Source organism: Rhipicephalus sanguineus, chromosome 11 (assembly GCF_013339695.2).
Source record: "Rhipicephalus sanguineus isolate Rsan-2018 chromosome 11, BIME_Rsan_1.4, whole genome shotgun sequence".
Taxonomy (NCBI): domain Eukaryota; kingdom Metazoa; phylum Arthropoda; class Arachnida; order Ixodida; family Ixodidae; genus Rhipicephalus; species Rhipicephalus sanguineus.
This window is the reverse complement of record NC_051186.1, coordinates 53,581,039-53,604,005: the sequence shown is the minus strand read 5'-3', so window position 1 is coordinate 53,604,005 and position 22,967 is coordinate 53,581,039. Positions and strand designations below refer to the sequence as shown.

Below are 22,967 nucleotides of genomic sequence, written 5' to 3'. Positions count from 1 at the left end.
TGATAGCTGATGTTTTCGTATGTTTTCGTAAGCTTGGAGTGCTTGCAGCTAACATGTCATCAAAAAAATGTGGCCAGATGCAGTTGAAGTTAAGGCACGCCCGAACAATGTAATAAAACTGTGAAATGCGGGACATTCTTGAAGACTTTCGTATCTCTTGTGGGACCCATGGCAATTGCCCTCAATGCGCGACAGTCCTGCGAGACGCGGGACAGGTGGTCACCCTTCTGTAAACAAGAGTAATCGGCTCTGAGGAAAGCCTTACATTGCGCAGGCAGTTGCCGTGGGCGACGACTGGCTGGCCGCATGCTGTAGCTCGGGGATGGTGCGTCTGTGGACGTTGGGTGGCCTGCAGAAGGCGGTGTGGCGTGCGCCGGGACCGGTGGTTGCACTCGTTGCGTGCGGTCGCTCGCTCGCCCTGATCTACCACCAGGGGGCCGGTGAGTACTGTTCATGTCACATGACCATGTATTTGGCTGCATCCAATAGAAAACGACGCTGAGATCAAAATTAAGTGTTTATATCCAGCTGACTGATCTGGTTCTAGTTCACCTTCTTAACGTTGTACGCAGGCATTCAAAAGGGTACAAGTTTGGCACGTCAATTTTTGCACGTCAAATCCTGGTCCGTAATATTTTGTGGCTGACATTTGTACACAGCTATGCACAAAAATATGCGAACATTTTCTGTATGATATGTGCAATTGTGAAAGATTATGTCGGTAATAACGTCATAATGATAGAAGATATACCAGTAATGCATTCATATGCAGTCAAATACTTATTTAAAAAGAAATGGATGGATTGCTATTGGTTGGTTGGTTATACCTTAGTATTTATTCATTCTGCTGCAATAGCAGAACGAAAACTACCGAATACTTTATTCAGTAAATTCCACAGTTACCATCCACCTGTTTCAAATGTGTGATGGCTACCATAACATAATTTCTTAATTGATAAACAGAGACAAGCGTCTGTATCTGTAAAGCTGTGTATATATGCAGGTGTCACGGCCGAGCGGCAAGCACTGGCCGTGGTGCAGTACAACGTGGGTGCGGGTGTCCTTGGGCCTCCCATCCCCGTGCCCTTGGCCGAGAGGCAGCGGCTTGCCTGGGCAGGGTGTGTGTATGCAAGTGACACGTCGAAGATTGTCACAATGTGACTGACAATTTTTAGACTAGTTGTGTGGTAGTGTTTGTATAGCCGACTATTGTGAGAGGTCTTCATCCAGCAGTGGACATAAAATAGGCTGAAGATGATGACAATAAGTATTGGTGTCAGTCATTCGGGCAGAGCTTAATGGGAGAAAGCTTGTTTCAATTATAAAAAAAACGAATGCTTGTCTGAGAAGATGTTGGTTCACAGAACTTTCTTGGGGAAGGGGATAGTGTTTTGCCTGTAAGGTCTGCATAATTTAGCGGTCCACTGGAGCCAGCTTACATCAAGAACTACAGTCAAATCTTAAGATAAGGAACTTCACTACAGAGAATTATATGATATAACTAAGCACATTAAACTGGTTTAGGCCATGCTCTATTTAAAAAAGGTTTCTGCTAGAGCTGTGCGAATAGCAAAATTTTGGGTGCGAAGCGAATTCGAATAATAAAAATTGAGTGCGAATCGAATCGAATAATTTCGAATAATTTTCAAATATTTCTCAAACGTTTTTCGAATAATTCGAAGTGAAATTACAGAAAAAGTTGCAGAGAATCCCTAAGTATGTTCTTGTGAGAGAGATCGCAACATGAAAGTATTTCTTTTCGCTAGGTTGATGAAGTGCTGGTGGGGTCATATTTCATAGTTGTCTTTCTTATCAAGAGTGAGGCAATGTAGAGGCCGAATTGTATTTATGTACATAATTTGGTGCCACCAAAATGTTGCCGACAACACTTTACACGTGATAGGCAGAGATGCCATTTCCTCAGCCTCTCCTCCTCTTTCAATTTCTGTGGAAGCCCAACTGATGTGGCAGAGAAGGGTGTGCTCCCTTCAAGTCCGGAGTTCCAAATCTGCCTCGTAGACGTCGAGATATAAGAACATCTGAAATTTTGAATGCTAAAAAGCTTCGGCGTCCGATTTTTCAGCCTTCCTGCCCAAATTTCAGTTCCAGAACAGCATTAATTGAGCCCTCACCTCTGCCACATCTTTCATCTCCATATTGGAACCAGCGTTTTCTTGAGGTAATACGTTTGCGACCGTAGCAGAGCTTGAAAGGCAGCTTTGCCGCAATACGGGGTGTGAGGAGGTGAAGCATATTGAAAATCTAGGGACCACTTCCAATCAGACGTTGACTGTCTCTTGCCTAAGTTCGACCGTAACGGAGCTTGAAAGGCAGCTTTGCCGCAATACGAGAGTGTAATGAGGTGAAGCATAATAAAAATCTGAAGAGGTCACTTTCTACCGGACGTTGACTGCATTTGTCTTTGGGAAGTTCGAATAGTTCGAATAGTAAAATTTCAGTGCGAATCGAGTCGAATAGCAAACACTATTCGAAAAATACTCGAAATTTCGAATATTCGCACGCCCCTAGTTCTGCTCCTGCAACTAAAGAGGAAATGCAAGATTTGAGACATTATTAGCTAGGACAAAGAGAGTATTTGCTTGCTTGGCAGTTAAATGTATTTTGGCACCAAAAATGTCAAAAACTTCGCATGAGCGAATTCAAATGACACATTGTGGATTCTTGAGCACATTATGGCCTACGTGTAAACAGCTCAGTGTTATCGATGATGTAGAAAGTAGTTTACATATAATATAAAAGAATTTTAAAAGCACTTTTGGGCGCACAGTACGAAGCATTCTTGAAATTGAGAAGTGCGACATTGACGGCACATGTCTTGGGCTGCTGCAAAACTTTCTAAAGCTTCAAGTAGCACCAAGACCTCGTGAAATCTATAAGTGATGCAGTTTTCTTCAATTAAATTGCGCTGGTAAATGCTTACTTGTAATTCAGCAAAGCTTCCAGCACAAGCGCTGACCAGTACATCTTAGAGGCTCCTTTAGCCTATAAGATGTACTGAGTAGTACTACTTGTTGCTAGGCTGTTACATGCTTACTGAAATACATAAGATGCACAACCACTACACAGGGGATACAAAACAGAAAAAGACGTATCTCCTTTTGTGATGGTTATGCATCTCTTGTATTTTACCAAGATGTACTGAACGAAGAAATTGTGAGGATATTCAATCACAAGGCACTTCTGCAGTGAGAACTAAAGTTATTAAAAGTAAGGCGCAGGGGTAACGTGTGAAGTAGCCAACATTCTCGTCACTACATACACACGCGTAACAAAATTTATTCTGTAAATTTACAGAATCTATTCAACCAGCTTTATTCTACCAGTTCCATCGTGGGTGTTTTCTATTGTACATGTAGATGGAGGCGAAATGACAGAGGCTCGTGTACTGTGGGATGTCAGTGCATGTTAAAAAACACAGAGATTGCCTAAATTTCCGGAACCCTCCGCTACAACGTGCCTCATAATCATATCGTGGTTTTGGCACGTAAAACCCCTCAAATTATTATTATTGTGCAGATACACCGATGAAGGCTCGCTTGCATACGTAGACTCTGATGGTGTCGTCTCCATACTGGGCTCCTCGTACGGCTGGACTCCTGTTTGCAACACCCGGGACAATGTACGTACCTCCACCATTTCTGTCAGCTTGTCACTTCGGACCTGAAGTAATCTGCTTTGACTGTAGGGGCTTGCGTAGGGTCTGCTCTTAAACTGATACCGCTGAAGTGTACACGCGCACTGTGGCTTTGATGCTGAGCCAAGTTCGTTCTACATTCTCTCACATATAACCAGCACAAAAAAAATGCAGAAAATTTGGAGCTAAAGACGAAAAACATTACATCGATTCCCAGGTACGTGGGATGTGGGATCTGCCGAATTTTCTTCTTTCTTTTCAAGGATTTCGTGTTCCATTACCTTTCGGCACAGACACCAATTCATTGTTATAACCGATAATGCGGCATGCGGGCATTGCTGTGAGCGGGTTATTTCATCATAGAAAACATAAAAAAGTTGATGGTGCAGCAGCTTCTCATTGTTATAAACGATGTATTGTTAAAACCAGTATTGTTGTAAGTGGGTTAGACTGTACAGGGCCTCGTTGCATCTTGTTTTGCAGGTGAAGAACCAATCGGACCACTACTTCGTGCTGGGTGTGAGCGAGACACGCCAACAAGTTCGGTAAGTCTTTTAACTGTGACCTTGCACACAGAGGGGACCTCAGTGGTGTGCATCTTCACTTGCAGGGCCTTGCTGTGCAAGGGTTCTCGCTACCCGGCCACCTTGCCGCGACCCGTCATGGTTATGCTGGACTTCAGTCTGCCTTTCCTGGGCACGGAATCCGAGAAGGGGCGACTGGAGGTGCCGCTCTCCTCTCATGGCTTTCATGTTTACGCTCTATCACTGTGCTGTGCCAGGTTTCCTACCTGTTTGACGACCGCTCTTCACCACGCAGGGCGCGATTTGCATTCAGAAAAATCGCGTGCAAGTCAACCATATGACCATTGACACCGCGGCAGTAGTTTCAATTTTATTGCCTCGGATTCCGCTGCGGTAGCTGTGAAACTTTGTTATGTTGTTATATTTAAATCGTGGATGAACAAGCTTTATTATATTGAGGTCAAAAATACACGGTGTTTTATGAACATGACATCATAAAAACTGAAATACTTCGTTGTGTTGAGATGAAAAATTCTGGAACTCGTGGTGTCGCTAGAGCCAACGTTTCGACAAGCAGACTTGTCTTCTTGTTGAAACATTGGCTCAAGCGACACTCAGTGTTCCAAGGATTTTTCATCGCTCTAAGATTTCATTTTCCCCGCAACTTCTGCCTTATTTCGTTATAACTGTATGATGTAATTAACATACCATGTAATAATATAACTGGATTGACTGATTGATGAGAACATGCCTGGCGTAAGTTGCAGCAGCTAGGTGTTCTCTCGTTGGCAGGAGGAGCTGTGGCGTGCTTGGTGCCTGGAGGAGGCCCTGCAACGTGTGGGCGAAGAGGGACGCCAGCTGGCTGACATCAGCAACCGGAGGCAGCTGCTGCTGCTCAAGCTGTTTGCGGTGCGCACCAAATCCTTACTTGCATTCGCCAATGATCTGCCATGGGGTAGACTTTTGCTTGGCAAATTCAGCTTTGTTTGTTTGTCGCCGCTTTTACAGCGATGATGTGGACATGTGGACGATGATGTGCACATGCGATCAGCGATGATGTGGACTACCTTTGATGTGGACACACAAAGAACAAACACTTGGAAGTGTAGTTAGTCTTATTGTTTTTATTTTCAGAACAACCAAACATTCATTCTTGCCATTGTTCATGCAAATACTGGTGTTTTATTATTATTATTATTATTTTGCTTTGTCAAAAACGTCTCACTGACTGCATGCAGCTGGCAGCCAAGGCGGAGCGAGAGGTGCGTGCGCTGGACGTGGCACGTCTCATGGACTCCGAGAGGCTGATCCAGGGAGCAGTGGAGTATGCCTCCAAGAGCCGACGGCTTGTGCTGGCACAGCGCGTCGAGCGTCTGCTGCTCGAACAGGAGTCTCCGTTGCAAAGTGCTCCCACTGCTCGGTGAGTCGGGGAGCAGTCTATCGGTACATACAGCTCGGTGCCACTGCGCGCCGTCTCAGATTGGGATTTGGGTAAGCTAGACACGGGGGGTTTCGATCCAATCCAAGTCGTCCAGAGACCGTTTTGTATCCATTCCTCTCGGAAATAGTGGGGCCTCCATCTATTCTGTGCAAAAATGATTGACAGCACTGCCGTTTCCAGTCGCTATTCTCACGCCTGACTGACAGACTAGCTTCGACCAATCCTGTGCGGCTCCCTTTCGTGATGTTTCGTTTCGTCAACGCCTCCGTTCTGTGACAGAACGCTTACAAAGTAAAGCCCCAGGTGCATTCTCCTAGCAGCAGCTTATCTAACAGAAGAATGATTACTTGGCTTGATTCTCTGATATGACCATGGCTTAACGTAGTCTTGTGCTGAAGTTAACCACTTCCATAACATGTATGAGCTGGACTTGTCCATACTTTTCTGGTAAAAAGGGGTCATTGAAAAGCTCAGCTCACAAGAGAGTATTTTTACTGGAATATTTTTTTCTGTTTAGCGATGCTTTTCGCTTTCTCTTGTTAAGGCTAGCATTGAAGTGGATGAAATTTTGGTAATAAAAATAAACGCTTAAAATGTCATCTGCACTGCTCTTTCTAAAAAATTCTGTGGTAAAAAATTCAATGATTCTCGGTCAGATTTCAGCATGACAAATGAATACAACTCATGTTTGGCAACATATCGTTGGCAAAAACCAGGCAGGTCTGCCAGGCCATTCCACCTATGCGCAAACGTGAACCTGACCCAGCCGAAGAAGTGGTGCTGAAGCCCAAGCCGTTGCATCTGTCCAGGAAGCGGACAGCTGATGTCATGAGCAAAGATGGTGAGTCAACCATTACTTCAACATCTAGGTTGCGTTTTTCGAGATTATTCTGCCCATCTTGTGCAAGGCCGGTGTGTTTTGCAGCACATTTTAAAGGGCTCCTCACCAAGTTGGGGCATTGCAAACAAAATAAGTGTGGAGTGTCGATCACAATGGAACAGCTGCATTGTGAGAATACTTGCAAAATTTAAAACAGATGACTGCACACTCTTTCGAAGGAACCGAGCTTCGGGAAAGGGTGAAAGTAACACGCACGCATGCCCATAGGCATGGGCAGGGTTCTTAATTAGGGGGAACGAAGTTTCATCGCAGCCTCCCTTCCCTGTATGCCTGTATGGGAAAGTCAAATATCAGAAACACTCGAGAATTGCTAGACATTATGAAAATGAGTGTGCAAATACGATATGTATTGGGTGGCGCATATATGCAAATTCTCTGGGAGGGACAGTGATGGCTGCGTGCTGTGTCGTCATTTTTTATTAGAATGTTGAGGGGCCCTTTAAGGTCTTTCGCCTCACCTGCCAAGTTGCGAAGTTGCAGTACCCATTCTTTTCTCGACAGTGTCGCTGCCTTCCGATGAGCCTCGCACCGCACCAGAACCACCCGTGACCCGTGGGAACCCGTTCAAGGTGACTAAGGTGAGCCGGCCAGTTATACGTGTCAGTTATTCTTGCATCACGTCGTTACCGTGAGGGTGTTGGATTGGACTGGCAGTCCAAATGTTGCAGTGTTGGTTCCTCTCGGCTACACAGGCACTATATCAGTGGTTCTCAGCCTTAGATGTGTTGGGGACCCCTTGTGGATCGGTGAAAGCGGTGGGGGGCTATGATTAGCTCCACATGTGGCGTGAAATAGGTGCCCCTTATTGCTACTTGGCAAAGAGCGATCAAACAAAAGTGTCACGTAAATTCAATCGTATGCAAACCTAGAAAAAGGGTGCTTGCATGCGTATGTGGTAGCAAACTGCAATCGAAGCTTTACAGCCATCTCATGGAGAAGGGGAAACATTTCTGCTGTCCCCAACCAGAATGCCTCAAGGCTTGTAGTGGTGCACTTTGCCTTCATCTCTTTTAAAGCAAAAGCTTCACTGCCCTAGTCGAGCGAGTTTCGCTGTGCATCTCTGCGTGGCCATGAAGCGGAGAACAGATATCCCGCGACAAGCCGCCGCCGCTGCTCTGACTGCTGCTAGAATGACTACCGCTGCCTCACCAGCCGTGTCCACGTGACTAACCACGTGACTCGCCGCTCTCTGCCACGCTGGGCCAGCGGTTGTGCCATAGTCGTGCGATGGAAGGGGGGAGCGAGGACGCTGTCCCATCTCTGCTGGAGTTGTCTGTGCGGTCGCAGCAGCGACGGCGGCAAGCCACGTCGGACCATCCTCTGGAAGTCATTCGACTTGCTAATGAGTTAAAGCGGAAACCTCAGTACAAGCGCGCAATGTGGCAGGCTGAAACGAGTGTAGAATGAGAACTTCGGCGAGCTAAACATTGGGAGAAGGATGCAGAAAGACGACAGCGACGAGCTTTATGGGCGGCGATGGACGCCTTGTGTTTGACTGCGGCTACAGCTTCGCAAACTGACGAAATGACGGTAGTGAGTGCACGCAGTACGGAATGTTTGACTAGCCATATCGTTTCGGTTGGCAAGCTGTGCTTCTGCTACGAGGGTAAACAAGCCTAACCAAGTAAACACACTTTCGCTTGCATAACCGAGCCTAGCCGAGCTAAGCCGCAGCCATCTTTTTTTAAGCTCTGATTTCAGGTCCCAAACGGCACTATTTTTTGTGCTACCACCGCAGTCATGTTGATTATCTCGCAGCTTCGAGCCAGTGCGCAACATAGCCAGAAATTTTTTAGGGAAGGGGGGGGGGTGTAGTCTGAGCATGCTTTGTGCATTTGTGTGTGCGTATATATGCATGCAAAATTTTAAATTCAGTGGTGGGTGGGGGTGGGGGGGGGTTGAGCCCCCACCCTCCCTGGCTACGCCACTGTTGTGCGCCAATAAATTTGCGGAAGTGACTAGCCACCATTAGGTGGGCTAACTGCATCACAGGAAAGCTAGCTTTGGAATTATGAAAAGGGTCTATAGTGGATCACAAAGTCAGCTCTGCCGCCACACAGTAGTGTTATGCGGTGAAGCTGAAGGGGCCTCTGTCACCGGACATAGCGTGGCTAAAAAGAAAACGTGCTTTTTTTTTCAGGCATGGGTGTCACGGACATCTTAAAATGGCTTTGCGGACCTTCATTTGAGAACCACTGCACGACATTGTGCGAGTACTGAGAGACATTGTTTGAATGTTTTCTTGCCCAGCAGTCGCAGGAGAGCCCGGTGGAGGACGGTGCCACTAACGGCATCAAGTCGCAAAAAGATGCGGGCGCCAGCCGTCGGCAGATGACACTGCAGTTCGGTGCTGCCCGCAGTGAAGCTGCCCCCGCTGCCGCCAAGTCCGGCGTGCAGCTGTACGTGGAATCTGTTCGAGCGACACTGCTCGAGGAGGAGCCCGATCTCGCGGAAGACCAGCTAGTTAGCCGGGCAGTAGCACGGTTCAGGTCTCTGTCCCAAGAAGAGCGGGCGGTGAGCTTTACATTGATTACTGCAGATTATCTTTGCATGCCTGAAGGGGGAACACTGCTTTAATTTTAAAACATTTTTGATCAATTTTGATGAAACTTGCTTAGTTTGTGTATGTTTCTGTACCTTTTTCAACTATGCAATTATTTTTCTAGTACGTTTTGCAGTTTTTAGAGTATAAAACGTTTTATGTGCATTTTGGGAGCAAGATTTTCTCCTGAATTGAGAAAGTTGCAAAGCAAGTTCGCATATCAAAATTATCTGAAATGGGAACTGTGTGCACTAGAACCAAAATGGGAGTTGCAAACACATTTGAACAAAAGTTGTAACTTAAACATTAAGGAGTGAGTTGGTGTTAAACTGGGATTTCAATCATGAATGTTCAACATACCATAAATTTGGCTCAAGTTGGTTTAGAACATCATGGCTTGTTTTCTTGCACATGGTACTCATTCCAAATTATTTTGATGTGCTGATTTACTTTGCAACTCTATATAGAAAAAAGAGCTTGCTCCCGAAAAGCACATGAAATGTTGGATATTTTAAAAACTACACATTGCACTAGAAAAAATAATTGCATATTTGAAATTAGTACGCACATAAACATAATCTCAGCAAGTGTCATCAAAATTAATCAAGAATTTAAAAAAGAAAGTTTTAAGGTCGAGTGTCCCCCCTGAAACGTGACACGAAGGCTTAAAGGGGCCATGACACCCAATTTTCGATCATAATCTGTGTTATGTGGATTAATCCTTGTGCATTCACAAATAAGCTGACGAAATTTTAGCGCATTTGGTCAAGCACTTAATTTATTATCGGATACTTTTACAAACACGCAAGTGGCCCGAGAGTCAGGCAACGCTGGTGCACTCGCGAGCCGTGACGTAACAAGCAGCTAGCTGTGCAAGCGTCTGCATTGCGGCGAACGATATTGTTCCGTGGTCTGCTGCACGTGATATCGAGATGTTTTAGCTTTCGGCTGAAACTTTGGTAGAAGACGACGGCTCCGTTCCGTGCTGCACATGCCGTCACACGCGCCATTGCAAAATGGTGGCTGCCGGCGGTGGGCGGGATTTACAGCCGGCGACTTCTAGGGCTTGTTTTGCACTGAAATATTCTATTATGGCCCATTTTTGAAATCTCTACAGGCATAATAGACCCTCTACTTCTAGTTTTCACCGAAAACCACAAATCTTTGGGCGACCGTGTCATGGCCTCTTTAATACTGTGCAACGACTGGCGCACGCAAGAGAGACAGGGGTGGTGGATATTGAGACAACCCGGTGTGCTGAATAGGTTGAGTCTAGTCTTCTTCAAGGCGGTTGCTGCCTTGAAGAGGACAAGACCATTTGCCAAAACACTGGCTCCAGCGATACCCCCTGTTCAAGAGTTAGACTGTTAGAAGCAGGAATGATCGCAAAGCCAAAGGTCTCTATTGTTTTGCTAGTTGCAAACACACAAAGCAGACAAACAATAAAGCAAAAGATAACTTTTAATTGAAATGTAGAAGTAAGGAAAAAAAGATAAAGCAAACGGAAGCCCAACTTTTGGCAGATTGGAGGCTAGTAACTCACATCCTCTGTGGTTACATTTGCGGTGTTTTACCGGGATACTTTCCGGGTCCACGGAACAAATGAGCATTGGACCCACTGGCTTTAGCCAGAAAGCAAGGTGTTTCACTTTTGCGAAAGCCTCAACAGTTAAGGCTTGCTTGAATATTCACAAGTTTTACTGACCGAAGCCCCTCTTGTAGAGACGTTACCTGCGATTACAGCAATGACTAGTGTGCTTTTTAGCTATGCTAGATTCCCTTTGAAGCCCAGTGTAGGGTAGTTCCGGGATTAATGCAAGAATTTCTTCTTGTTAAGTGATGTCACTCATGAACCAACTAAAGAAAATAAAAAAAAGAGACTGCAGAAATCGGGAGAAACCTTCTTCCCAAGCATGAAATTTGTGTCTGCAAACCTGCTCGCAAAAAAATAAAGCGTCACTTGCCGTCACGTTTGACGTGACGGCACGTTCCAACAATTTCGTCGCCTGTCTTCGAGGCTGCATTCTCCGTCGAGCTCGCCACTTCACTTTTTTTTTTCCCAATGAACAATACTGTCACGGGGGGAGGCACATGAAACTGTGATTTTTCAACAAGGGTGATGCGGAATTTGGTGCAAGTTGTTGCGACGGCATGCGCAGGAGTGGAACGGCCGGGCCAAGCGGCGGTCTCCGAGTCCCGTGCAAGCCTCCAAGAGACCGCGACCGGTTTCGTGAATGCGCTGTCGTGTTGGCCCAGTGTCAGCTGGGCAGTGCGTACTCGTCCACCTTGTCCATGAAACTGCAGACTATGGCCGACTCCACCTGCAAAGAGTGACAATTAAAAAAAGAGCCCCGTTTGTGTACATGTGACGTGCGTTTGTGTGTGCTTATAACGATCGAGCTGACTCACTCCGAGAATGTACTCGCAGGTGCGAGGCTCAAGTAAGTAGAGGGACACGCTGTCGATGTTGCCCTTTGCCTGGCGGCACCTGCGATTTGGATTGAGGATGCATCTTTCAAGCCCAGACCCAATTTATAGTCGTCTTATACCATAATTACACAGGCACACTAACCTCAGTTACCGCACACCGTAGTTACATTCAGGGGGGACATGGCATGTGGAGACCAAAAAATCATCAAAGTGAAAGTTCTTTTTTTTTATTACATTGTTGAGATCTACAGCTGTTCTTTTGCATGTAAAGCCTAACTTAAGTCTTATAAGATAAGTATTTCATTCGCAGTTTAGATCTGCGCAACAAGTACAAGCTGAATGTTAAATGTTTTTGGGTCACTTATTTAGCTTGTCGGAGTGATATCTCATGATCTAGAACCGCTAGAGGTGTAATTACTTTTTTAACACAAAGCCCAAGCTGTGTATCGCAAAGTGCTGAGAGCAGAATTCTCATTTTCTGCCCATAGATCTTTTTAAAACTTGATTTTGTTTTTTCTTTATGGTGGTCATGGTACAAACATTGAATTTCATCTGCAGAATGACTAGTTATGATTTGATCTGAAAACTGTTTATAGTGTTGCACTTATTGCATATTGTAGTATCCAGCTATCTGATAAAATGCTCTTTTAACTTATGCCAAATATTGTCAAAACACTTGATGCAATATGCTCGGAAACTGCAGATGCATAGAGGAAGTACTTATTTTAAAGGGAATACATTTTACTTGCCAGTATATTTATGAAAAACAGCTAAATATTTATTTTTATTCATGAAACCGAACGTCATGTGACCTGCTTCACAGCCGAAATCTAAGTGCAGTATTTCCCTTGTAACAGGTGCCAACTGTAGTTCACTCTGGTTAACTGAGGTCTCTTGTAACTGAGGTTAGCGTGCCCGTGTAACTAGGGCATTACACAAGCACTTTCAACTGCCGTTAACTGGAAGCATCTGTAAATGGCTAAGAAACTTCCTATAGTAGAGTGAAGTTTCACTGATACGATATAGCATACTATGCCTTTCTCATAGGAGCACTGTATTTCTACACAGTCAATGCAATCCCGTTTTCACTAGACATTACGTAATACGACTGCTGATGTAGTGCAAGATTTTTGTACGTATATAATGGACCATTGTACGAGATGCAGCGACAGAAAGCCAGGTAGACTCATAAATACAGTGGTTCCTTGCTACAAGTAGAATTGCATTGTTTCGAGGTCTGGCCATGATAGATAAGGGTGACCAAAAGTGGTTGTAACTTACTTCAGAAGAACTTCCACTGTGCGAGGCTTGCCCGTGAGGTCGCAGGTGTCCCCGGATCCATAAAAGTGCGTCAGGTACCTGCAGCACAGAACTGCATGTGGTACTCTGCGTGCTTCGCAAGTTACCACTGTGTAACGAAAAGCTGCTGCGAACACAGCATTTTAAAGAGCCACTGCTTTATAATGACAACTCTTAAAATTAATGTGGAGTGGTAAACTATTCTCTGAGAATTCTAATGTCGCTAATTTTGCACTCACAGCTTCATTATTAAAGAAGTAAATAAGGGTTTAATTTTTTTCTTTTCCTTAACTCCAAGCTAAAGCTTTAGAACCTGAATGTCAGTGTGACGTCATGGATTTGTCTTTTTTATTGCGATAGCAATTATATGGACACTCTTGGCTGGTTTTTGCCGTCGGCGTCGCCGTCCTGTATATGTATATATATATATATATATAAGCCACATAGAAAAATAATTCAGAAAAACTTTCCGAAGCGCGGAATCGAACGGGCGACCTCTTGCTCCGGAGCACGCGGCGTTAGATGGCTAGGCCACGAAGAGTACAGTCTTTCAGCCTGCTAACGGCAAGCTATTTATATCCACCACTTACTTCAGCATGCTTTCTTGGTCACCACCGAGATGGCGCCAAGTGCATGCGGGGCGCGCTTTAAAGGTCGTCACCCCGCTCCTGCAAACGCCGTTGCTTTTCTCCCTACAGGGCATGGTCGCTTTCGTGCGCTTATCTCGAGAAAAGAAGGGGGCGGGCGGGGAGTTGTATGTCTTGTGCTTTCCCTGCGATGTCCGCGCTGAAGTCACAGAGTGTACGAAGGTCACTTCGCTCGCTGCAGCGGCCGCGTTTGCAAAAGGAGCACGCTATTCAAACAGAAATAAGTAACAACTGTGACAGTTCGCGCTCGTCCTGTGTGTACCTGTTCGTTTGTTTTGTGCGTCCTGCTTTATGTTTGAGCAGTACGCTTCTAGTGTCGAGCTATGACGCATGATAGCTCGCGCTCGTCCTGTGTGCGTTCTTTTTGTGCGTCTTTTGGGCTCGAGTGACGCGCTGGCAATTTCTAGCTGCTTTCCGTTCTTCGCGTTACATTCCAATTTGTTGCTATTGCATTCATTGCTTCGCCGTTGCGGCGAAACTGACTTTTTTTATATCTAGGCCACATTTGCCTGGAACTTGCCTTGTTAAGTATCTGGTTCTCTTAGAACATAATGCAATTAATTTTTACTGATGAATTATGTGGCAAATTTCGTCTGAAATTAATGGTGTCACAGCAAGTCAGTGCAAAAATTTCAAAAGTGGCATTGCCACCTACATTTCTGCTGCATGTTTTCCGGCTTACCAGGCGTCTCTTTGTGATAAGAGTGACACTATTGGTATTGGGGCAGGATAACTTACTAACATGCAAGTGAAATTGTTTTTCTTAACACGACAGCAGCACTTATAGCAGCTTTATCAGGACAGCAACATATACCGTCAAAAGCGTAGAATGGGCGACTTGGTATAGATGCACGGTTCATTCTACGGTGCAAGCAACTAGGATGAAAGCAGGGACAAGCGCTGTGTTGGGTCTCTTTTCCTGCCTTTGTTTTTGTCCTATAGTTGGGGACAACTTGAGAAGTCCTGAGGGGCCCCGCCCAGATGACCGAAGTGCTGCAGCTGATCGCATCTGCGACCATACAAATAGTCCTGCTCATGCAATCGGCAATGTTCAACGAAGGCAGAGTCACTGGTCGTCAGGCTCATACCGTCCGTCTGGCATGTGCGCCCATATCCGCCTTTGAGGAGGAAATGCAGTGGACTTTTAAAGTTGTACCCGAGTTTGCGCTGCATGAACTAGCCATGCAAATGACAATGGCTGAAGAACGCACGCTCCCCCCTAAAAAACGCGATACAACAGATTTTCTTGACTAAGTTTGCTAAACATGCTATTTCTGGCGCAACACTTGAAACATTAACCAAGAACAGAGAAAAGAGACAGGCCTTTCTGCATGTTTCTTCATGTTTCAAGCATTGCGCCAGAAATAACATGTTTAGCAAACTTAAACATAAACTCGCCCAAGATCAAGTTCTAGAATTTCTCGACGTTTCAGTGCCAAGTACAGATGCCTTGTTCATGCCGAAACTTCAAGAAATATTGTTGTGTCGTGTTTTTAGGGGCGAAGCTCCTCTTAGTCTAACCTTGTCACGCGTCCGGCGTAAGGCGTAACCGGCATAATCTCCCAAACAGTATCTCCCATCACCGATCCTTTGCAAACTGCCCACTACTTCGTCTTTGCAAACATCCCACTATGATCCATCACCGATCCATTACTTCACCGACCATAAAGCCGTTATAATGAAGGGGGAATGGAAGCCACGTCTAGCCACCACTTACGATTAATAAAATTTCTTGTATAAATATATACAGTGTTTGTCACGTCTTTGATGATGTACTGGGCTATCGCTTTGATTACTGCTGGGCGAAACCACTGAAGATTTCACGGTGTAACCATGATTGCTTCAGGAGCTTCGCCCAAGCTCTTCATCGTTCACCCGTGGATATGCTGTGAATTTTTTTAGTTGCCGAGTGTATGTTTTTTTCAGCCATGTTGTTTTTTCGCCAGAGGAGTTTTTGTCAAACCCTAGACTTTATTGCAAATGACCACCTATCTGACCTGGGCGTGCGGCCGGGCTTTCGCTCGGGGTGCTTGTCGAGCCACGCCACGTGTGCCTTGTGGTCCCAGGTGCCCAGCAGGATGCTGATTCGCTCCTTGCCTTTCTCCTCGTGGAACTGGCTCACACGCTGGCCATAGCAGAACTCGTACTTCCACCAGCCTGCGCCCTGCAGTCGCCGCAGAAGCGTTTTACTGGCAGAAGAACCGAAGTCCGAGCTTGGTGGCACACATCAACTCTTCGGAGTAGTGCTAAACAAGGGCGCAATCTTGTGCATGCTCTGTGATGGAACAGATTGCCGTGTCACGACAGAACAAGAGGGAGCAGACAGCCAATGGGTGAAGGGGACGTGCCCCGGAAGAATGCGTCACATTTTGATTGTCTGCTGGGAGACCGCATAATGAATTCAGAAATGTTTCAAATGCACGAAGAAGCATAGAATTATTATAACTGAATATCAATATTTGGGGGCATTGTTTTTCAAAGCTTGAAATTGAAGAGCGCAATGACTTTAATTATTTATTCGTGTTGATGTATTGACTAGGCACTAGGTTGTGTTGCAATTTAATGAGACGTGGTGGCGCACATGGCCATTTTCACAAACTGTCGGTGCAGGATTGGATTAAGCCAGACACAAAGCTGGCTAATTAGCTTCACCAGCCTGAGCGCTTACGTGTTAATCCAATCAAAGTTGCCCAGAGACCATTCCATCGGACGAAACGGTGTCTCCGTCCAATCTGTGCCCATTCTTTGCCTAGCAGACGACAAAATGATTGACAGCACTGCCTTTTCTGGCTGCTGTTCTCACGTCTGACCATCAAATGAGCCTCGACAAATCCTGTGCAGCGCGATAGAACGTTCTATCGCAGAACATGTGCAAGACTGCGCCCCAGGGGAACCTTGGCTTTATAAAAAGCCATCTACACCGTGCTCCGCGACAGGTCAAATGATTGGCATATAAATCACTTACTAAACGTACAAGAACTAAAATGGCATGAAGATGAAGAATAAAATACAATACAGGCACTGAGTTCTAACCAACAAATTTATTCATTGGAAAGAATGTATATGCATTCACTTAACCTTTTCAAGCGCGACCTACAAATAACCATCTGTAAATGCATCAAATTTACACAATATTTCAAAGCACTCCATATCCTATTGCAACAAATCAAATCCCAGGCTAGAAATATAGTGCAACTTCGTTTTTGTTTATATTAATTTCGAGCAAAGAAAAATTATACTTTTGACTTGGCGCGCGGGAAGTGGCACGTCGGATGACCCTTCAAACGTGGGTGGTGCCTTCAGCAAAGCGATCCTATGCAAAAGTACACTGCAAAATGAAGTTAAATGAAGACATCTATTAAGCAGGAGGTTCGATTCATCCAAACCTCAATGTATCTCGCTCTTTCTTAGCCACTAGTCAACACAAGTCGTGTACGCAAATGTGTACAAAGCGTCTGAAATGGTTAAGAAATAAATGAAGCATTGACCAATCACGGCCTTTCCCTGTGTACGCCTCCACCCTTCGAAAACCAGATTTCTTCATCCAACAACGAACCTTCAGTGGCCCTCTTGGAAAAAGGTCTGGAGGTGGCATCGTGTTGCAAAGACACCTTCCAGGCGCGTGTCGACTTGGGCTCAAAGCTCTCTTTCTAGCTGTCAACGAAGACTATCTACAGTACTGGCCAGAATCTGAATACAATTTATCTAAAGTGTGACCGAAAAATACTGTAACGCACTTTGAATTTTATTTTATTTCAGTATATTGTTCACATTTTCTAGCAGAGACATCAATAAGATTGTGTTCATTGTTATTTTTTGGCATAGAGCTGGCCTTGTTACTGTTGGTTCCCAATTTTATTCAACAAAAAACATTCTCTGAAGAGTTGCATCACAGTCTTTGCCCACCGCAAGCAGCATACAACGATACCAGAGATTGCAAAGGTGGTCAGATTGCAACGTGTTCAGGTCCATCGCGTCGTCAAAGGTTTTCCCGAGCCAGGCGGCATCAACGACTGGCAGTGAAGTGGAAATTTATTGAATTGTTCAGACGTGCTCTGGAAAAGGAACGGGACAAAATCCCTCCAGCATACATCGTGGCTATTTTGAAAAATTTTCCAGAAGCGCCTTCAAGTCCGTATCAAAGCACAGGGTGGACATTTTGGAACTGAAATTTGAGTCCTACAGAATTGAATGACCATTCGAATGAAAGAAAGTGTCCCTCACTTTGTTCATTTGTTGAAGAGTTATGGGTATTTTAACAGCATAGCTGTTTAAGCTGCTGTTCCTATGCATATCGTGCCACAGGAATGGGGCAAGACCCACTACAGAGTACAGCAGGTGCGAGGGAAAGTGGAGACATTACAAGGAGAGTGGTGTGAAAGAAGTTCGGAGCATGGGCTGGCAGAGAGTAAAGCCTAGTAAAAGAGGAGTGCTGAGGCAAGGAGCCGTGAAGGAGAAGGGAGGCAAGTGTTAAACGAAAACTATGCCCGGCGAAGTGGAGAGGAGGAGGAGAAATAAATGAAACAAAATAAAATTTATTGCCGAGGCGGGATTCAAACCGGTGTACCTACAGTCCGAAGCCGAGCGCCATAACCACTCGGCTATCTATGCACGGTAACAAGACGGGCATTTATGGTAACCATATGATTGCGTTGTTGCTATGGGCAAGAGAACGAGAAAAAGATAGAAAGAGAAAGAATGAAAGACGGAAAGGAAGAGAAACAGAGAGAGAGAGAGAGAAAGAGACTGTAAGAAATAGAGCGGGTGAGATAGAAAGACGGAAAGATAGAAAGCATAGCAAAGCCATGTGTAGTATAGTATAGCAAGGGGGTGCAAAAGGGAAGTGATAGTGAGGAGGAGGGGTGAGGGTAAAGCACAGCATAGCCATGTACACTACAGTATAGCAAGGGGGTGGGAAAGGAAAGCAAGGGTGAGGATGAGGGAAAGGAGGACGGCAAGGCTACAAGCTCTGCTGTTTCCAAAGTCTTCACACCACTAGTGCGTAGCTACCTAAATATTTTTTTTTTTTGGTGTTACAGTATTCTTCGGCCACCCTGTAGTTTCCTTAGCCATTGCAAAGGGTGATCCGTGCAAATCCACTCACCCCTGTGAGGCAGTAGCTGCCCGCGAGGAAGTCCTGCACCAGCTGAGACATCTTCTCAGAGGATGGTGGCGGCTGAGGCGGCAACGGCTCGGGAGGAAGCAGCTGCTGCTGCTGCACCTGTTCTGTCCAGAGGCCCTTGGGTCGTCGGGGGGCACCGTCTTGGGCCACGCACTGAATCGGGTTCTCTGGCGACGTTTCCGGACTGCATAAAGTGGCAGCAAGTTCAGGCTTAGAAGGACGCTGAAGTGAAACACTAGATCAGTGTGGATTGATAACCCATCCAAGAACTTTATCGTCACTAATTTCACCATGGTAGGTTTTTATTAGAAAGGGAAATAAATGTACACATTTCAAGTGGTGTGGCTGTTGCACCATAAGCAAGTGAGTGACAGTGATGGTGCAACAAATCACAAAACACAGCATGCCAAAACGAGCTGCCATGCAAGACAAAAAAAATGAATAGAACATTTGTTTCCTTCTCCATATATCTGTTTCCTTCTCCATTCTATTTCTTTTCTATTGCAATGCCTCCAAGATGTGGCATCTAGTCAACAGGCTCATCCACTCTTAGGGTGAACATGACTCAGTGTAGCTGCGCTTGGCGAAGTGCCAGTCCATCTGGCATGGACGTGCATTGACACGAAGCGGCGCAGGTGCACAAGGACCCGTAGGATGTACTTTGTGTTGTCTTCTACAGCACGCCTCTCTTGCTTTGCTGAAGTACAGCAAGAGCGGTGTGCTCCTGGGCACCTGTACCACTTCCTTTCAATGTAAGACCGCGCCGGATGGACTGGCAGTCTGCAGAGTGCTGCCACATAGAATTGTGTTCACCCTAACAGTGGACGAACCTGTACACTACAAGGATTCGGTATTGGCCTGACGCACCTGTAGTCCGGGTGTGGACAGAGATACGGGGTTAGCACCACAGCCTGGTACTCGCATGTCGAGATCTCGTCGATGCTGAGCACTTCGTTGCGGGCCTCCTGGCTGCACACGTACAGTACACGGGTCGTGCGCTGCGATCGCTCGCCCAGCTCGCACGCCGTGCCTCCAGTCATGTTGACCGCAAAGTATGGAAGCTCCAGGCCCCCTTCCAGTCGAATACGAGGAGGTCGCTGTGCGAGGTTGTAGTATGCTGCTGAGTGGAGCACTTTGACAATGCCTCTGTTGCACAGTGTAGCAGGTGTGAATCTGCGTTGTGTCTTCAACAATCTATAAGATTTATACTCCTTAGGTGGGGACACTTCTCGGCTTCTTGCGAGGCGCGTTTGACCAGATAAAGTAACAACAGCATGCACCCCTTGGTCTGGTTACGGCAGCAGATATCTATCGATGAGACGACACAACTTCAAGACAGAATGTTTTGCCGCTATAGCAACCGACATGGTCGATGGCAATGCCAGCATTTGCCACACGTCACATTTTTCGGCAGCGAGAACGGGGTATGCGTTTCCAGGTTTAGCTGCTGGAGTGCCATAGCCACGTTGGCCGACTAGGAAATTCAGGTTTCACGTGAAGCGCAAGTAGCTACGGCAACGCCTTTTTGTCTTTAAGATGTGTCGTCCCGCCAACAGATATCCACTGCAGTCACCGGACCGACAGGCTCGCGGCATTGTTACTTTATCTGGTCGAACGCATCTCGCAAGTGTCCTTGCATAAGGAGTATCTATCTTACACCATGGTCTTCACTAACCCATTTTTAAGCCCCCCACCTCCCCCGTTTCCACGGTTACCTACCTGGCTTCGCCTTGATAAGTAGTTCGCATCTGAAATGGAGCATGGGTGTCAGACACGGTCATCGCTTGTTGTCACAACTGCAATTACCATCGGCTTCCAGCTTCTTGGCATCATACTTGCCAAGGAAGTACTCCTGAAGGACAACCTAGAACAAAGAGATGCACGTGCATGGAATAAAAGCTCGAACAGTTGCAGGAATAATTCTGGCATATGTTCACGGCATACACTGATCGATGGGCTAGCTGTTATGTATTCATAATAACTTTCTTTAGCGTGGACAAGACGAAACAAGAAAGGTGATGGCATGCACTTTGGTCGTAGAGTCAGAGGCACATTTCAGGGACCGGTCGCAGGTGTCCACATCAGTAGTTTTATTTGTTTATTATTGTTCCTTGTGTTGTCTTGTTTGCGTAGAGAAAGTTAGAAATATTTTCGCAAAACTGCATGCAAGGTTTTAACGAACCTTGTTGTTGATGCTTTCCTCGTGGTACTGTCGAACGCTCTTTCCATGGCACAGCTCATAGGTCCAGTATTGCTCCAGCTACAAAAAAGAAAAAGATGGTTTATCCCTCCGTCATAGGAATCGGAATAACATGAAAGTAAAGCGTGCCCTTACAGAAGTAACTGAATGTTTACTGTACATTGATATAAGAGAGTTTGCACAATGTATATTGATGTCTGGCAGCTATAGCACCGTTTAACGTGGATGCACCCACTTTGATGATTGGTGGTACATCTCCATCCCGACAACTAACGCCCATGTTAAATGATTAAACAAGCCCTTGTGGTAGCTGTAGTAGTCAACAGTGAAAGCGTAATCAAAGAACGAGGTGTGATAGCCAGAAGAGCATCGCATATTGGACGCAGAACTTGGTCGCCATCCCGCGGCATGTTAAAATGTGATTGAACACCGCGGCAGGACTAGAGGGAAACGCAAAGCGCGTTGTGCCACCCCGGTGGCCCGGCCGCGATTCTTCTCGGAGTGAGCGCGTGAGCGGGGAACGCGGTGTTACAGCCAGGTGAGGCAGGCGCACGTCGCAGAGCTATTTTTGGTTTGGATTAGCGCGATGCTATGAGGGAGGCCGACGCTTTTACGACGCTTGGGCCAATGTCGCCACCTCGCGGTGTGTTAAGGCATTGACAAAATTGAACTTCTACTGAAAACGTGCCGAATGGGACGGACGTGCAACGCGTTGCAGGTGCTAATCGCGGAGGCCATAGTAATGACGAATTACCTTACCTTGCCACTCCCAGAGGGCAACACCACCCCATTGACCGGGAGAGTGGCAGATATAAAAGGCGCGTTTGTAAAGCCTCTAGAGTTTGTGACCGTGGCGCAGTGGATAGCGTGCCCGGCATCTGTTGTTGCGGACCAAGCGGTCGTGGGTTCGATGCCCGGTGACGGAACCTTTTTTTTCTTTGCCATCTGATCGTGTACCTTTTTTCGACGTCATTTCCGTGACGGAAATACGTCATTGAGGTCTTGGTGGACCCCGGCATAAAACACTTTCGTGTTAAAAAGAAATCGATTGATGTTTGTCACAGTCAATGTGTAGGGCAAATATACGTGTTCTTGACATGAACGAGGACAAATCACACCACACTGCAAACTTCTTGATTGAGTGTTTCTTTAAGCACTAATCCGCAGCCACATTTAATTTAATGGTGAATTCATGACACTCCGCCAGAGCTGCAAAAACGCGCCAAGCGTCTCAATGCGCGGGCTTGCACGAAAGGAATTATTCAGGACATCATTAGCGTTGTGGAAAACGCCTCAAGCGTCTGAGCGCTTGCTTGCTTTCACGCGAGGCATTTCAACAAGCGCCAGTGGCGTAGCGGTTGCTGCATTGCGCTTCGATACTAGAGGCCCACAGCTCAAATCCAGCCGTCGGAGCATTTCGAACATGTTTATTAGCCGTATGCGCTGCGCTGACGTCACTCACACGCAGGTGTGCGTTTGTGACGTCACATGATGTTCGGCACGCGTCACAATGGTGGGTGAAGGAAACTGGTGGGTGAGGGTATAGCTAATGAATTACAAAACGCATTTGCAGCCGCGGTGAGCGTGCACACGTATATTATATCTCACTTACGCGGTAGGAGCAGAACAGCCGGGAGAAGAGCGGCTTCAGTAGCGCCAGAGGTGTTGGCCCCGCGTACGGAGCAGCAGCTTCGGCGTCCTGCGCAAGACAAACACACATCAGTACGGCGGCTCTTTAACGAATGAGCCGAGGGGCACCTCTCGCGATACTGGATTGGCAGGTAGCAGGCACTGATAGCGCTCCTTTTCGGCGGACACCATCCACAGCGTTTCGAGCTGCAATGATCGTGGGATAACATTATCAGGAGGCCACTGAATCTCTCTACCGTCCTTACCTCTGCGGGCGCCAATTTCTTGTCGGGCGAGGCACCTGGCCAGTTAATACTGAAGAGGACCGAGTCGTCAGCGATGTTGTTGCTGCGAGCCGAACGCACCAACAGGGCCAAGCTAGCTGCTCCGTAAAGGAGCCTAAGCCACACTGTCATGTTTCCCGAAAGTTGTAGCAATGTTTATTGGAGCGTAGGGAGCAATCTGTGGACACGAATCGGCTGCTACTTTTCATATTACACGTAACATATCTTCGCCGCCTCAGCTGCGCTTACGTTCATCCAGCTGAAGCGGCGCTCGCGACATCTCCTGGTGGTTT

The 22,967-nt window shown here is 46.3% G+C and overlaps 2 protein-coding genes across 4 annotated transcripts in view; one reads left to right on the top strand and one right to left on the bottom strand.

Moving 5' to 3' along the window:
* LOC119373895 (WD repeat and HMG-box DNA-binding protein 1) overlaps nt 1–11,430 on the top strand; it is a 25,827-nt gene extending 14,397 nt beyond the window's left edge. The window contains exons 14-24 of one of the 3 annotated variants that reach the window (XM_037643953.2): nt 275–440; nt 1,004–1,118; nt 3,538–3,640; nt 4,139–4,200; nt 4,266–4,380; nt 4,972–5,088; nt 5,418–5,599; nt 6,337–6,461; nt 7,023–7,099; nt 8,775–9,035; nt 11,223–11,430. In XM_037643953.2, the coding sequence (XP_037499881.1) occupies nt 275–440; nt 1,004–1,118; nt 3,538–3,640; nt 4,139–4,200; nt 4,266–4,380; nt 4,972–5,088; nt 5,418–5,599; nt 6,337–6,461; nt 7,023–7,099; nt 8,775–9,035; nt 11,223–11,297 (1,398 nt within the window). In that variant the 3' untranslated portion in view covers nt 11,298–11,430. Of the gene's footprint in view, nt 1–274; nt 441–1,003; nt 1,119–3,537; nt 3,641–4,138; nt 4,201–4,265; nt 4,381–4,971; nt 5,089–5,417; nt 5,600–6,336; nt 6,462–7,022; nt 7,100–8,771; nt 9,036–11,222 lie in introns of all 3 variants that reach the window. The other 2 variants (XM_037643952.2, XM_049410769.1) reach the window with 2 other exon arrangements.
* Nucleotides 10,507–22,967, bottom strand: LOC119373896 (endoplasmic reticulum lectin 1). Its single transcript, XM_037643955.2, has 12 exons — nt 22,657–22,967; nt 22,520–22,597; nt 22,374–22,460; nt 20,744–20,821; nt 20,368–20,425; nt 20,281–20,309; nt 19,429–19,658; nt 18,544–18,745; nt 15,437–15,603; nt 12,775–12,852; nt 11,473–11,551; nt 10,507–11,384 (listed from the first exon to the last, which is right to left on the bottom strand). Exons 1-12 carry the CDS (start codon nt 22,804–22,806, stop codon nt 11,322–11,324), a joined length of 1,299 nt encoding a protein of 432 aa, XP_037499883.1. The 5' UTR covers nt 22,807–22,967; the 3' UTR covers nt 10,507–11,321.